Source organism: Pimephales promelas, chromosome 11, assembly GCF_988280905.1.
Source record: "Pimephales promelas chromosome 11, fPimPro1.hap1.1, whole genome shotgun sequence".
NCBI lineage: Eukaryota > Metazoa > Chordata > Actinopteri > Cypriniformes > Leuciscidae > Pimephales > Pimephales promelas.
The window spans coordinates 33,493,566-33,510,195 of NC_142779.1; the positions used below are offsets into that span (position 1 = coordinate 33,493,566).

The 16,630-nt window shown below is 36.9% G+C and overlaps 1 protein-coding gene and 1 long non-coding RNA gene across 2 annotated transcripts; both read right to left on the reverse strand.

The window, feature by feature from the left end:
* Positions 1–258: 258 nt before the first annotated feature.
* On the reverse strand, positions 259–3,469 carry LOC148977235 (uncharacterized). Its single transcript, XR_016145656.1, has 3 exons — positions 3,285–3,469; positions 1,218–1,312; positions 259–438 (listed from the first exon to the last, which is right to left on the reverse strand). It is a non-coding gene; the product is annotated as an uncharacterized LOC148977235 (long non-coding RNA).
* A 627-nt stretch (positions 3,470–4,096) lies between these two features.
* Positions 4,097–15,055, reverse strand: LOC148977236 (uncharacterized). The gene is made up of 4 exons (XM_089116675.1): positions 14,107–15,055; positions 9,540–9,659; positions 6,233–6,283; positions 4,097–4,191 (listed from the first exon to the last, which is right to left on the reverse strand). The coding sequence occupies exons 1-4, from the start codon at positions 15,053–15,055 to the stop codon at positions 4,097–4,099; spliced, it is 1,215 nt and encodes a 404-aa protein (XP_088972801.1).
* Positions 15,056–16,630: the final 1,575 nt, after the last annotated feature.

Here is a 16,630-nt window from a genome sequence, read left to right on the forward strand (position 1 = left end):
TATAAAGTTGTTGTTTTTTTCCAGTTTGTTAAATGTTCCCAGACAGTTTTATTTAGAGTCGAAATGTATGCTTTAATAACATGCAAATGTTGTGTAGTAACATTTTTAACTTTTATTAGATTTAACAGAAAGTGTGCACATCATGAAACAGGATTCATTTAATTAATTAAAAAAAAAAAAATATATATATATATATATATATATATATATACTAAAACTGCTCAAGAACTATGAACCTTTTTAAACATTACCATGATAAAAAAATAATAAACTGCTCAAGAAACAAATATAAATAAACAACAATCTTAACATTTTGCATTTGCAAATTTAGTCAGCATATTCTAACATGCCGCTCTCCTCTGCTGCTGCATGTTCCTGACTTTCAGCTGCTGCTGATGCATTCTCCTGTCTATCAGTGGATGGTACTCCACTATCCACCTGTATAGACAATAATATGAAATAAAATCAGAATAATTTATGATTTCTTAAAAAAGTAGATGCTGTTGTCTTTCATGCAGGTAAAAAAAAAAAAGTACAAATAAATAGGGAAATAAATACAAATTAATGCATTACAATTAAGTAAATATACAAATAAAAAACAAAGTAAAACAAAATATAGGTATAAATAAATACAGAAAAAAAAATTTTTTTAAACAAATTATTTATTTATATTCTTATATTTTCCTATTATTAAATGGATTTATATACAGTATATTTTTTGTTTAATCTTGTTTCTTTAACATAAACAACAGGATTCTGTTGATACTAAAAACAGGTAATGGCATTCAAGTAAATGTCAATTATATGCAATGTTGAGTATGAGTATTTTCTTTGGTTTTGTTAAATGAACAAACGTTATTTGAAAATTTGCATTACCATCTCAAACCACCCACTAAAATCAAATTTATATCATGTAAATTTGCAGCTACATGTCAGCTAAACTGTAATGCAGTGGGTCAGTTACTTTTTTCATGAGTTCACCGTACATGGCTTTCTAGCTTAGCCAGAAAATGTTGTTATGCCTATCTTAAAGCTAATACATTTTCATCTTTGATCTAATGAAGTTAGTGTTGTCATGATAGAGCAATTTCAAATTTCTATATAATGCTTATAAAAAATAAATTGACACAACTGACCTAAATTTATGTGGAAAAAAAGCATAATTTGCTGAAAAAAAAAATACATCCTTGTCTTTTGAACAAACGATTAACACTGACCTGAGACACTCTGTGAGGAGCATATCGTAATGTATCAGCTACACAGTTTTCTAGAGTTTTTTGCAGAGTTGTGGGGTGGATCTTGTGGCAGGCCTCTAAATATAAAGAAAGGCAAAGAGGGGAAAAAACAAGAATGAGAAAAGTATTTAAGTACTTTAATGTAGCTGAAGCAGTAATTTACAAAGTAGTTGTAGCCTTGTAGTTTCTGTAGTGTAGAGAGTAAATGTGCACATGGTTGCTACAGTAGATTGCAAAAATTAAGTCAAACACATCAAAAAATGCATAATTGGGTGGATTTAAAGTCTTCACATCTAGCAACCACAAGAATGAACGCTTGTGGCGGATTAAGGAAAAACATTTGCCTCTTTTCTTTTTTCATCAATAATAAAGGGAGATTTTGTAATGTTGTATTTTATTAACCTACAGTTTAGCCTTCTCTTTTTTTGTCAATGATGTTGTGCATATAGTCAGTTATTTAATAACATTGGTGTCGTCTCGTCTGTCATCATTATTCACAACAAAAAGGTCGTCACTAAACATTTTTCATTATCATTTTACTTAGCAAAATTCACACTAATATGAATGGTGAAACACAAACACACTAATCCCTCTCCAATTATATATAGTAGGATTGAGAGTGAAAAGGTCTTGGGTTACAAAATAACTTAATAAAAATAAAAACAACTTACGGATTATGGTGGGATACATTGCCAGGTCCTGAAAATTTCTTTTACCCTTCCGACCCTTCAAACTATAATTGGCCCAAAGAGCATTTGTCCCAATTTTCCTCATTATGCGTCGTACAGACTCACCAGGAGTTTTACCTCCCAGCAGTGACAGGTAATCAATCTGTATAGACAATCAATGCAGACAAATAGTTATCTGATAGGACAAGGCTTGTATTTCCCAGTGATTTCCTTACATTAGGTTTGACACTTAAAAGTAATAAAGTTGTGAAATGCATCTTTAATTTATTCAAACATTTTATCCAAACAAATACAATGAGACAGATAACTGTGATCATGAGTGAGTGTAGATATACACTGTATTCACTACTGGCTGTTTCTCTATCACACACACACACACACACACACACACACACACACACACACACACACACACACACACACACACACACACACACAGAGAAATGTCCTATTTTATCATACCACTTTCTTTCTGTGAGCTGTGTCCTTTAGCTTGTCAGAAGCTTCTTCAAGTTGTGCTGGAGTCTGTAGTGACCCGGTCAGCACTTCTATTTCAGGGTCATCAGAACTTATGTTTTTTGTTAAAATGGACTGAATGGTCTCTAGAGAGAGTTCAATCTTGTCCAGTCTCATAAAGATGGCCCTCACATATGCTGGTGTGCAGGAATCATCTGAAATATAAAAATACATCTGAGCAATTGTCCAAGGGTCCTTATTGACCACAAGAACTTACAAATAGGTTCAGGTATGAGTGTCTTCTATTTTAACTACACTATGAACTAACATGAATGATCATAGTACAATTGTATTGCTAAAATATAAATAAATGCTGTAAAATAATATTACAAAATGCATATAGTCCATGCAAGCTAATACATCCGTGTTAACAAATATGACTTGCAAAGTGTTAAATATGAAATTTACGTACATGTTTGTAGGTTTTGCTGTACTGCAGTGACTTATAGTACTACCAATATGAAAAAAATAATTTGGAAACAAATAATAATGTAAATCGTGATCTTCCTAAAAAAAATTGTGATATGGCAGAATGTCAGGCTGCTACATCAGGAAACCCTGAAAATTGAATCAAGAGCTGAGCCGAGTGGTTACCAGTGATTAACATTACATTTTGCTGACATCTTACATCTACCCATGAAAAATGACATAGGTACACTACCTACTTCATCATTGTTGATTCTTCATTAAATGGTAATGGAAACAAAAATCTGTCCCAGAATTTACTAGGCTTTGACAAGTCCCAGCTTACTGGAAGTACCACAGTACCATTGATAGGTGACAATGGCAATTAGTTTGTGTAAAGTTTTTGATGGTATTGGCAATGATCAAGAATCCAACTTACTCTGAGTGTTTGGAGTTGTATTCAGAGTACTGGTGATAGAGGGACCTACATTTGTGCAAATAACAAGTTAAAATTGTGTACAATTAGATGATGTCACCAAAAGCAAGTTGTTTAGTGATAACAGGCATACCTTGGTCATTGCTCTGTAACACAGTCCTGGTTGAGGTCGCATCCAAATTTGTGAGCAAAGCTGCCAAAATATGAAAAGAAGAAAAGCTGGTTACATCAGGGTAGTGTTGCTTTCGTCAACGAAAATTATGACTAAATATTGTCATCAACGAACCTTTATCACATGACGAAAACGAGACGCAACATAAATGCTGGTCGTGTGACGATGACTATAACGGAATGTATAATGCAATATCGTTGACGAATAAAAACTAGACTAAATGTGGTTTACAAAAATAAAAACTATGCTAAAATGTTTTTTCATTTTCGTTGACCAAAACAAGACGAGACAAAATGTTATTTAAAGTAACTTCGTCTCGTTTAGTCTACTTGGATTATTATTTTGCAGCATTTCTGTTTCCTGTGTCACTTCAGGCCAGGGGCTGCATCAGATCGCACTGTGCAAACTAGTGTTAATTTCGTTAACGAAAACTAAACGAAAATATTTTCGTCAACGCACATTTTTCACCGAACGAAAACTAGACGAGACGAGACTAAAATCCCCACTAATAAACAATAACTGGGACTAAATCAGAAATAATTTTCGTAGACTAATAAAGACGAGACGAAAATGCAGTTCGGTAAATAAAGACTGGGCTAAAATCTATTGACATTTTAGTTCACGAACAAAGACGAGACGAAAATTACATATTATTATATGATATGGTTTTGTCAAATCCTGTCTCCTCCTCCGCCTCCTCCTCGTCAGCTCTTCCGCCACACACACCCACGTTCAAACCTGGAGCGGGTCAGAGTAGCCGACACAACACATGGAGCAGACAGGAGCTGGATTCACGGTGAGGCGGCGGCGACAGGTTAAAAGTAAAACATGCTTTGCACGGGGCTCGGGAGAAAGAAGAGACGTGATATATGGACACATTTTGTTACAATGATAAACTAACTAATGATGGCTAACTTTCATAGCATTTAGTATCCAGGCTGGCTATGTTGCGTTAGCTTCTTAGCACGTAGCGACCGTAGCCACTTGTTGATAGAATTGTATGTGAAGTTAAATTTATGCTAACTTAGATATGTTATACTGGCCGGGCAACTATAGTTTCAGTTACATTTGATTAAAGCAGACAGACGCTTTAAAAAGATTAGTTAAAAAGATTTCATACGTTCTAGCAATCTATGCCTTGTTTCACCTTAAATACTGTACCTTTATATACCATGTGAACTAGCTGGCAGGAAAGCACTTTTGTTGTATCAGTTGGAGTTTTTTTTTTCCACAACATTGACCTCAAATCTATTTATTTTATTATTCTATGTGAACTAGCTTTAAACAGCCAGCACTTGTGTTAAGTTCATAATACACTTTATTTTATTTATTTTTTTCCTTTGTCAGGTGTATTTTATTTGTTTTAATGCAAGCATTTGTGTTTGTGTCTTTGAACCTTAAAAATGTTCAAAATAAATATGCAAATATTGTCAGAACATCTTCCATGTCTGCATGTGTTCCTTAAAATTGTGTTTTTTTATCAAAAAGATGAGAGAAAATGTTGAAATGTGAAATAATTTTAGGAAATGTTAAATATTATCTGCTGACAAAAAAGTAAAAGGTTAAAATGATGTCCTGGCTAAAACTAGACTAAAATGTTGACAGTTTTTTTTTTTTGACTAAAACTAAACGAATAAAATTATGTTTTCTTGGACTAAAATAAAGACTAAAATGCTCGACTTATAGTCGACTAAAACTAGACTAAATAAAAATGGGATGATGTCGACTAAATGTGATAAAAACTAACAAGCGATGCTGAAACTGGACTAAAACTGAAACTAAATTTAAAAATGGCTGGTGTTTTCCTTGATAAAGGGATACAATGGGAAATTTATGTGCAAAATCATTTAATTCAGTAAAAAAACAAATCAGACAATGTTTTTATCTATTTCTGCTATATATTAGCAATAACACTTGTATCCGTGCGATAAGTCTGTATATCAGCATGGCTGTGATTCGGCTGTAGGCCGTAGGTAATCACAGCTTGCTGATATACAGCCATATCGCACGGCTACAAGTGTGATATTCATTTATAACAGTTCGACGGCATAAGTTAGTTAATAAGAAACAATGATGGAGTTTCTTTCCTATTGTGTGCAGAACTACTTCCTTCCGCCATGGATTCAAATCTAAAGTTGGGAACATTGCAATAGACTTACAGTTTATCAGTCAATGTGATGAATTCTATATTTTCTGTTTTGCACTCAGTCTGAGAGCCTTTTCAGCCGCAACACCGGTTACATCACTTACCCACCGCCCCCACTGTCGTTTTGATTTCTTAAATACAATTAAAAAATGATCGCGTCTAAACAAGTAACAGCACAAATCAGCAGCAGGAGTGATTTCACCACACTGCGCCACAAAGACGACGGCGGAAGATTGTGAAAGCGCCTATCTAAGCTTGTTTGTCGTTATACTGTTTTGTTGTGTTTTCCAGTTAAGAATAATAATGAACCCACCACCATTGAAGGAACTGCCGCCCCCAAAATTTGACGCTAAGCCTACAAAAGTAAAATGCATAAGGCAATTATATGGTGCGAGTGTCACTCTCAACTTCCATAGGAATTAAACGAAAACATTGCTCTCCTCTGCACCATTATTAATGCCTGTGAGGCGTACATGGATCCGCTACGTCTTTTCTATATTTCTTACACTATACAACACAATTCTAAGTTAATTTGAATGAATTTCAAACAACTAAATTTGTGAGAAAATTCCTAAATGTACAGCCAGGCAGGGGTAAAAACAATGTTGATAAAGTGTTAAAATGGAGACTTACTTGGGCTGTCCTCGTTGTGTCTGGCTGAAAAGAAATCCATTGATGGGGTGACTAAAAACACAAGGTCATTGCAAGTTAGAAAGTCAGTGCAGTTCACTGAAACTATATATATATACACGAATTTCTGAGGAAAACAAGACCCAAAAATTATGAATAAAATACACAGACATCAAACACATTGTAGTTACTCAGTACCATTTACTTACAGGAAGGCATGTTTGGCATCTGTGGAGTCTGGGGAGTCATTGTGGCAGATCTGTCAGTCTTTTTCTTCACTCTCTTGGCAGAAGGCTCATCTATATCTGTATCTAATGGATATATATATATATATATATATATATATAGAGTACACAAAGTATTGTGCAAAAGTCTTAGGCATGTTAATATATACACAGTATATATGCACAGTATAAATTATATATATATATTTAGGGATGTAACGATTTACTCAACTCACGATGCAATACGATTAACAATAACGATATGATTTTCTGACGATTTTTTAACAAATGAGATTTAAAGGAACACTCCTAATTTTTGGGACTTTAGCCCTTTCACCTTACCCCCCAGAGTTAGATAAGTCCATACATACCTTTTTCATCTCCGTGCGTGCTATAAGTCTGTTTGACGCACCCACCGCTAGCCTAGCTCAGCACAAAGACTGGATGTGAATGGTTGCAGCTTTCATACTAATCCAAATGAGTGGCAAAATAACGCAAACGTTTTCCTATTTACATGTTGTGGTTTGTATAGTCACAGAATGTACAAATAACACAGTCAAATGAGACACAGACATCTTTTAACCGTATAAAACCTGGGAACTATTCTCTGAAGGCGAAGCACTGCTACTTTGGCGGAGTGATAACCGCATCACCGGAGACACGCTGTGGTGAGGAGCGGAGAGTTCGCTCGGTGTTTGGGTAATAGAGTCAGCAATTTATAAATAGTAAAAGCGTAGTTTACAGTCATGGGTTTTCGCTCTATTGTAAATAGCTGCAACAGTAAACAGGGGAGGTAATACCATGTTTCACAGAATTCCAACTAAAAACGCTGACTTACTCTGGATATTGATCCAAACACACCTAAATAGATTATCAAGGGACATTGTGTTGTCCCGACTATTTTGAAAAAATGGAATTTGCCACACGGACCATAATGTGCTGAAGGATACGGCCATCCCATCTATAGCACAGACAGGACAAGTGGATCACCTGCGGCTGAGGTAAGTGTTATGTTTTTAGATGACTACTGTAACAGTGCCATTAGCCAGATCTAATGTAACGTTAGTGACACTATTATATGATTAGGGTATGAATATGTTTTTATCTTGATGCGGCGCGGAGGCGCTTGGAAAAAAACGAGCGCGTTGAACTTGCACCCTGCGCGCGGCGCGCCTAGTAGGCTAGCCTAAATTTGAAATAACCATGGAAATAACGAACTTGAGCGTGCAAAAGGGTACGATAGGCTCGTCACGGTGCGTGTCAGGTGATGGTTATCACTCTGCCCAAGTAGCAGTGCTTCGCCTTCAGAAAATATAGTATTTATACGGTTAAAAGATGTCTGTGTCTCATATGGCCTTGATATTTGCACACTCTGTGACTATACAAACCACAACATGTAAATAGGAAAATGTTTAGGTTTTTTTTGTCACTCATTTGGATTAGTATGAAAGCTGCAACCATTCACATCCAGTCTTTGTGCTGAGCTAGGCTAGCGGTGGGTGCGTCAAACAGACTTATAGCACGCACGGAGATGAAAAAGGTATGTATGGACTTATCTAACTCTGGGGGATATGGTGAATAGGCTAAAGTCCCAAAAATTCGGAGTGTTCCTTTAAGAAAAATTATAAATGAAAAAGTGTCCCTTTTATTATTTTTCAGACAAAATGCTGCACATTTCTTTTTAATTTTTAAATATATTTTGTCAAATTATTACTGTAAGTCTGGAAAAACTGGTTGACCAGTGACTGATAGATCTGACCACTGGTCTATGAGATAAAGGACCTTGCTGCCAAATAACATTTGAACTCTCACACACACACTTCTTCCCCGCATCCCCAACTCTTGCAGAGATCACCCAAACTATGGGCCCTATTTTAACGATCTGAAATGCAAGTGTCAAAGCGCAAAGCGCAAGTAAACAATGTGTGGAGTAAGTAATGTTGTGGGCGGAGTGATTATTATTAGTCTATGAAAGTCAAAATGCAGCAACATCTCCGATTTGAATGATTCAACGTCAACATATATGCTTGCTGTCACCGTGTCTACTGTTTGATGGTGCGTGCACTATCAAATATGCACAAATATGCAATATGCACACCATCAATCAATATGGTGCACACTGGCGAGAGGAGCAAGTGTTTGAGCTCACAAAAGTTCCATAGGAATTAACTGAAAACACTTGTTAGCTTCATGCCAGTGTGTGCTCGCTTGAATCGTGACACATTTTTATTGATTTTCAACCAGTTGCTAGTGAATTGTTAGCCTGACTTCGTCATACTCATATTCAAGAAAGAATATGAGTCTGAAACTGCTCTATTAGGCTTTGATTATGAGGCGTGTTGTAAACGAACCAGGAAAAAAAAAGACTCTGCACTCAATTGGATAGTCGGTAGACCTACCAACCAATCAGAGCAACGCATAAGTCAACTCCTTTGCATAGCGCAGTTTTCAAATACAGAACGTAGCCTAACTTTATTTATTTTAGAAGTTAAATAACGATTGTTGCTTCTTTTACTTACTTCTCCATGAGTGCGACCAAAGGAGAAACCACAACGACCACAGGCTTTTCATTACGTCCCATCTTCTTAACAACCGTCAGAGCCAGCTGATAAGTTACACTTTTCCCGAATCATGTAGGAAGGATGCCAGTTCTCTGTTTGTCTATTAAAATGAATGCGCTGTCGATTTATTTTACAACAGACGCGACAGCGGAATCTGTACATCTCAATTCTCCAGCTGCAGTCACCTCTGACAAGCACTCTGTGATAACGTGATGATTACGTCCCTGCAGATCATCTGTCCATCATCGTATAAAGCCCGCCCAGGCAATTTGATTGGCCCGATGATTTCTGAACCGATCATAATTACTCCTCAATGGATCGAGTCCAGACCAAACTTCCCGTCCAAAAAATGTTGTGGGCGGAGTTCGGGCTGGCATCCAGGCTAGTGAATTGCTACATCCCTAATACATATATATATATATATATATATATATATATACACACAGCGTAACATTAAATATTCTTTTGAGAAATGCAAAGAAATAAAACTACAAAAAAACAAACAGCCACCAAACTGTCTTTTACCTGAGTCGAGGTACCGAGCAGGAGTGACAATCTTCCTGCCTGTTTCTTCTTCCTGGTCACTGTCCAAATTTGAGGTCATTGTTGCTTGGTTGACCTTGTCTCTGGCCTTGTTGTAGCTCTCTACAAAATATCAGAACGGATCAGAGCAGAGATATTCAATATGTGTGTGTGTGTGTGTCAGTCTCTATAAAGCTCTGGAAAAAATGAAGAGACCACTTCAAGTTCAGAATTCAATGTTAAGTGGTCTTAAGACCATTCGCTAAGACTCACCCTCCCTAGTTACTATTGCTACGCCTGTCAAGCTTTCACGCCTGGCACGTCTATTACAGTGTGTACGCACCGGTGTCAGACATTCCCATTGAGATAAATAGTCATTTTTGGCGAACATGTAAAATATCTGAGAGAGCAAGACAAAAGGGACTGCTGTATTCCATTTGAGGGATATATTCACGACATAAAATGCAACCGATTAGAGAATAATTTTTATAAAAATTGAAGCTTAAGCCTAATAGTCCCAGCGCAAGCAGCAGCGCATCATATGCTGACCATTCAAATGGGAAAGACACAAATTGAGGAACAGAAATGTTTGTGCACACCAGGGTAAGTGAAATGTGAAAATAATCTGATAATTAGAAATCAAACAGCTTATCCATAAATATTGTGGAATAACGCTAACACCGGGAGAGCCGCGATCAGATTACTTATTCAGGGGTAGGCCATCGATTAACAAAATGCTAAAAAATATTTTAAAGTGAGCTTCCGTCTTGTCTTTAATCGTCTTATTTTAGATAATATGTTAAAATAAATGTATTATGAACAAAGAACCTTCATTATTTCCATGCAATAGGTGTTTAGTTGTGAACGGGGTCTCACACACTGCTTGATCACACACATCATTTCTCCCCTTGGCTTTTAGATTTTCAGGATGGGAAAAAAAATGCTTCCCCGTCCAAACTTTTAGGATACCGGGTATCAGATTTGCACAATTACACACAATGCTTCGGCTTGTTTCCCTCGCTCGAAAGCTTGCCAGACCTTCCGCGCCTAGTTACGGTTGCTAAGACACGATTGGCCAGTGGCGATTTTCGGGCGTGGCTTAGCGAAGGGTCAATTGATTTTCATAGCTGTAAATCATCCCTTTAACTGTGTGACAATGATGTAATAATTTGAAATGTCTTTATTTATTAGATGACTGTGGGCTTAGTTCTCAAGTGTGAAACAATACAATACCTGTGTATGTTAAAACTGAGACTTTACATTTGGCCCAACGTGTTTTGTCTGGTATCTCTCTCCTTTTGACTTTGGCAGTAACATTCTTCTGTGGCCAGTAGCAAAACACGGTCTACAAAAAAATATAAAATAAAAATGCATATCTTTGTATAATAAACAATAGATCAGAGATATTAGACCAAGTCCACTTTACAAGAGTTCAAAGGGAGTTTTACACAAGTGTCAAGTCAAATACAAAATAAAAATGGCAAATGCCAACTTAAATCAGTTTTGTCAATCAGCAGGTGCTGCAGTATTTAATCATCAGTATAATGCTGCTGCAAAGAGGCTAACTGACAACCTACCAGCATTTTTGAAGAATGTTTAGTTATACTTGCTATTCCCCGGAATGGCAGCATTTGATAGTTCATCTGTGCCAGTTGAAATATTTCCCTAGCTTACACCGTGTCCGAACTACACGCGACGCCGCAACACGCGATAAAAGGTATCTTTTCCATGTTAATCAGAGTTTTTGTCCTAACCAGACGCGACGGCGACACGCGAAGTTTCTAATTTAGAAACGGTTCCTATTTCTGCGACGTCGCGGCTGACAGAATAAAGAAATTACACTGGTTATGAGTACACATTATTTATTTTTAGTTAAAAATAGGTCACTGTGCCACAAGCGATAACGGATAATTTACCTCAGATTTTGAAAGCATGTAATATAGCGTTCAAAATGAATTCTATGCAAACATACAACTGTACTTCATAACAAAATTAGTCAATGAGTAAATGTTTTGATTTTTAATAATGTTATTTCATGATTTGATTATGTCCTTACCCATTTCCAATGCAAGTGCGGGCCAACAGTGCGCTTTCACAGAGAGCCTCTGCTCACACGCTGTTCTAAATGTGTGGCATTTCATAGTCGCGTCCCGTCTAGTGTGGACAGACACACTTGCTGTCGCTGGAATTTTAGCGCATCGCGTGTAGTTAGGACACGGTGTTAGAATAACTTTCTTGAAGAGAGTACAAGCTAAGCTTACATTGTTATATATTACATGAAATTATCTATTAGGAAATACCTTCTCAGATGTCTCTAACCAGTTAGTTGGAACAGCATCCACTGTGTTGGATTTCACAAATTTCACGACAGCAAACAGTTTGACCGTGTTCTGGGGGAAAAAATGAAAATGTTGTCAAATTGTGATCTTCCCCCCGAGCAAAAGTATATTCATATTATTATTATTTTGTTATTATATACACTTAAAACTACAAGTACGTACCAATTGGATGTATTGTGTTGATGTTGGATGTATTGAATGTGTTGTATTTCCACTCAATGGAAATATATTAAAATAAAATCTGGGGTGGTTTGCAACACAAAAAAAATGGCAACTGGCAGTTGTAGGCCACACAGACAAAAGTGTCCTCTGTGGGCAATATTAATTAGAAAACTATTGCTCGAAAATATGTATATATAAATAGTATAATGTTTGCTACATAATACATGACCAAGTATGTTACTGCATATTAAATGATTAGTTCACTTCAGAATTAAAACTTCCTGATAATTTACTCACCCCCGTGGTCCAAAATGTCCATGTCCAGTCAAAAAGAAATTAAAGGGTTAGTTCACCCAAAAATGAAAATTAAGTCATTAATTACTCACCCCCATGCTGTACCAACCCCGTAAGACCTTCGTTCATCTTCAGAACACAAATGAAGATATTTTTGATTAAATTTGAGAGCTGTATAACTACCACATTGGCTCCTAAGGGAATGACACTTGACGGCCCAGAAAGTCAATGAAGAAAATGTTTAAATATCCCAAGTGACTACCGTGGCTCAACTATAAGTTTATCAAGCGACGAGAATACTTTGTGTGCAAAAAAACAAACAAAAATAACGACTTTATTCGACTATTCCTTTTCTTCCTTGTTGGCCTGAAACGAGACTTCCTTAGATTTCCACGACGCATGCGCGAGAATTGCGATCTGCTTCAACTACTTCAGTTCAGTTCTCGCGCATGCATCGTGGAAATCTAAGGAAGTCTCGTTTCAGGCCAACAAGGAAGAAAAGGAATAGTCGAATAAAGTCGTTATTTTTGTTTGTTTTTTCGCACAAAAAGTATTCTCGTCGCTTGATAAACTTATAGTTGAGCCACTGTTGTCACTTGGGATATTTAAACATTTTCTCCATTGACTTTCTGGGCCGTCAAGTGTCATTCCCTTAGGAGTCTATGTGGTAGTGATTCGGCTCTCAAATTTAATAAAAAATATCTTTATTTGTGTTCTGAAGATGAACGAAGGTCTTACAGGGTTGGTACAGCATGGGGGTGAGTAATTAATGACTTCATTTTCATTTTTGGGTGAACTAACCCTTTAAGGATTTTGAGGAACACATTCCAGGATTTGTCTCTATATAATGGAATTGCAAACAGCGGGTTGAAGGTTACATTACATGATCGCAAAAGGGTCTCATCTAGTGTAACGATCGGCCATTTTGTAAATATTTGTATTTATTTATTTACTTTTTAACCACAAATGCTTGTCTCGCTCTAGCTCTGCAATGCGCCACGCATTACGATATCACGTTGGAAAGGTCACGGGTGACGTGAAGTTTGCCTGTGTACTCTGGTTCAAAAAGGTACGGTAAGGTGAAATACTCTCTCATCTTCTCCTCCAACTTCAAAATCGTCTGACATTGCCCTTTACAAAAAAAAAATGTGTTTGTTTTGTAAACACGGAGTCGGTACTTGCGTCTCTGTCATGCGTAACCTTTCCAACGTAATGACGTAATGCATGACGAGCATTTTAGGTTAAAAATAAAGGTATACGTTCAGATTTTTTTTTTTTTTGTGAAAATGACAGTTGTTTCGCTGGATGAGACTCTTATTCCTTGGCTAGGATTGTGTATAGCCCTTTGAAGCTGCTTTAAAACTGCGATTTGGACCTTCAACCAGTTCGACCCCGGTGTAATCCACTATGGAGAAAAATTTTGGAATGTTTTCCTGAAAAAAAAATAATTGTTTTTTAACTGAAGAAAGCAAGACATAAACATTTTGGGTGAGTAAATAATCAGGACATTTTTATTCTAAAGTGATTTAATCCTTTAAGTCTGTGAACTCATCAGAATGAATGGAGCAAGGTAAGTACAATCCTCAAACCACTGCCTGCCTCAGTCATAAATGCCTGCCTGCCCAAATGCCTCTCAGATAAAGTTTTCATTCGAGTGTGACTGTCTCTGGCTGTGTAGACTCCAATCAACCTTGAGTCACAGGGCTGCATGAAGAATGGCTCAAGTCGATCATAGATACGACAGAGCAACATCTTTTCCCCATGCTCTGTCTCACCTGACACTGCAACAACTTCACAGCACTCTAGATCACTAAGAGTGAAGACATTGTTGGGTTTTTTTATTTGTACAGTCTTTGTTGGTTCACAAGGTATCTTCCTCAGTTTGTCTGCTTCCCTAAGCCGCCTCACAATCTGTGAGAGAGGATTTCGCCCAGAACGAACCAATCTTTTCAGCTGATGCAAGTAATTCTCAAAAGAGAAAGCACTGCACTCATCTAGACTGCCATAAAGGTTTGCATCCGATGCCAGGTGTACCAAACTGTGGACATTGTAGACAAGAAACTCATCCCCATACAAATGTCTTCCCTGTGAAATGAAGTACACCAACAACTCCTCTGCATAGTGATTGTACTGTTTTGACAGTCTTGGGCAAACAAGGATGGATAAGGCCACACTAAAAACCAGGAAGTGCTCATAGAGCTGTTCTGCAATTATACCTTTAAGCACAATTTTCCCTGTATAGAGGGCAAACTGTCTCAACTCTGTGGCCTTCCATCTATCAATCTCTTCCAAGCCTCTTGGTTTCCTTGCAAACACATTTGGGATGCAGGGTTTAAGCTTCAAAAGCTGTGAACTGACCTGATTAACATGGCCAGAAGACAATCTGATTCCCAGTGGTCCCCTCAGCCACATGAGTATCATTTTGCGCATAACCCCAAGGCAACACTGGTGCATATAATCTGCAGGGAACTGTTCAATCATGTTTATTGGGAGCTGGCAAAATGGCGACGAAACTGAAGAAAGGTGGTGCTCCTCCTGAGACTGATCTCGAAATGCTTGATCAGTTCTCAAAGTTAGATTGTTTATTTCAGGATAGATCACCCGATGGCCATCCCACACTCCTTTTTGTGTACATTTGTCACACCCATAATAGCCTGAACACAGTTTTATGGACTTCACAAGAGCCTTGGCTGGGGCATCACATGTAACACAACGCAGCCTCATCCTAATCAAACCACTGTCTGTCTCGAGTCCATTTTCTATAATGCTGCGAAGGTCACCAACAACATCATCAAGAAAGTCAAGATTTTTGGGTTTTGACAAACCAAAACACAATGCCAACGGAAATACTGAGGGAGGAGATAAATTCAATTTGCACAACACTGGCCACAATGTATTTTTGCTACTTTTGAAAAGCGGCAAGCCATCAATATTGAGCGAAAAGTCAATGAAATCTAATTCAGAAATATCCTGTAAGGGATACATTTTCAAATGATTCAGGAGCTGGTCTTTGCAGCCAAGGTAGATATACTGCATTCCTGATTTAATCTCAAACTCAACGTTTTCATTGGTGGCAAGCAGAGTTCTTGCTGTCCTTGGCAGGTCTGGGTGTCCATTTTCAATCAAAATTTTTAACAAAGAATCCACTGCATTGTGTTTTACATGAAATTCATTTGTCCACTGTGCAATGCAATGTCTAAGTGGTAGGATAGTTTCCCTATAGCTGCTCTGGGACCGGACATCATCCAAATCTCCCTCATCTGCACTATTCTGTTTGACAGAACTCTCCTCTTGTGTAAGTTCTTGGGAAAGCAGTGAAGAGCACTGAGGAGAGACAATTGTTGGCAAAAACTCTGATGCAGCTGTTTGGGCACTTGCATATTTTTGTTCTAATCTTTTTGCCCTTTTCCAAATGGATGAGTACTTTCTATCTGACATCGCTACTAAATGTATACTGATGAAAGTTAAAGAGGAAAACAGAAAAATGTTGATTAAAAAAACCATACCGAGCACAATATTGCATCCATGATGCTTTCACTGTAAAGAAAGAAGAACACAGAGAAATTGAAGCATGAGTAAACATTTGTGAAGTGAATCAGATTAAGTTGATCATAATAGGCTGAACTATAACACAACACCCCTGGAAAAGTGTCACAAGAAGAAGACCAAACATAATTTCCCCAGCCTGGTCTCATCATTAATACGTGACATTAACAGGTACAAAATGTACAAAAACCTACAGTATGGACGTATTTGCAATATTTAAATGTAAACATTATTATGTTTTTAAAACCATATAAATATAAAATATTTAATCTTTTGTGTCATAAAGTTTGCCATTATATATATACATATATATATACACACACACACACACACACACGCATCCATTTTAGATTCTGTAACCCGGCCCAAAACATAACAATTTTATAGATAATATAAAAAATAATATATAAAACGACAAAAATATATAAAAATTGACCAAAAAAAAGGAGTAGAAAAAATACAATTGTTATAACAATATTGAATTAATAAGGTATTTTGGCATCCTAATCCCACTTCTACATCTAACCTACCCATAACCATTTCAAAATATAGCTAGCCAATGTAACGTTACTTTTATAGAGTTAAATACATAACAGGCAGACACGTGTAATCAAAATTTCGAAATTCAAATGAAGATGCTGTTGCAGTTCTGTGTTATTATATTATTAATCTAAAGAGCAGATTTAACTTTTTTTGTTATATGACATGTGTTGTAATAACTGATCTATATAGAGATCAGGTCTTAACGCTTCT

Coding starts and splice junctions, on each gene's coding strand:
- LOC148977236 (XM_089116675.1), bottom strand. CDS start 15,055: ATGAGGCTGCGTTGTGTTACATGTGATGCCCCAGCCAAGGCTCTTGTG. Junction 9,660..14,106: donor TGAAGTTGTTGCAGTGTCAG/GTGAGACAGAGC, acceptor GATATTTTGTAG/AGAGCTACAACAAGGCCAGA. Junction 4,192..6,232: donor ACACAACGAGGACAGCCCAA/GTAAGTCTCCAT, acceptor GACCCGCTCCAG/GTTTGAACGTGGGTGTGTGT.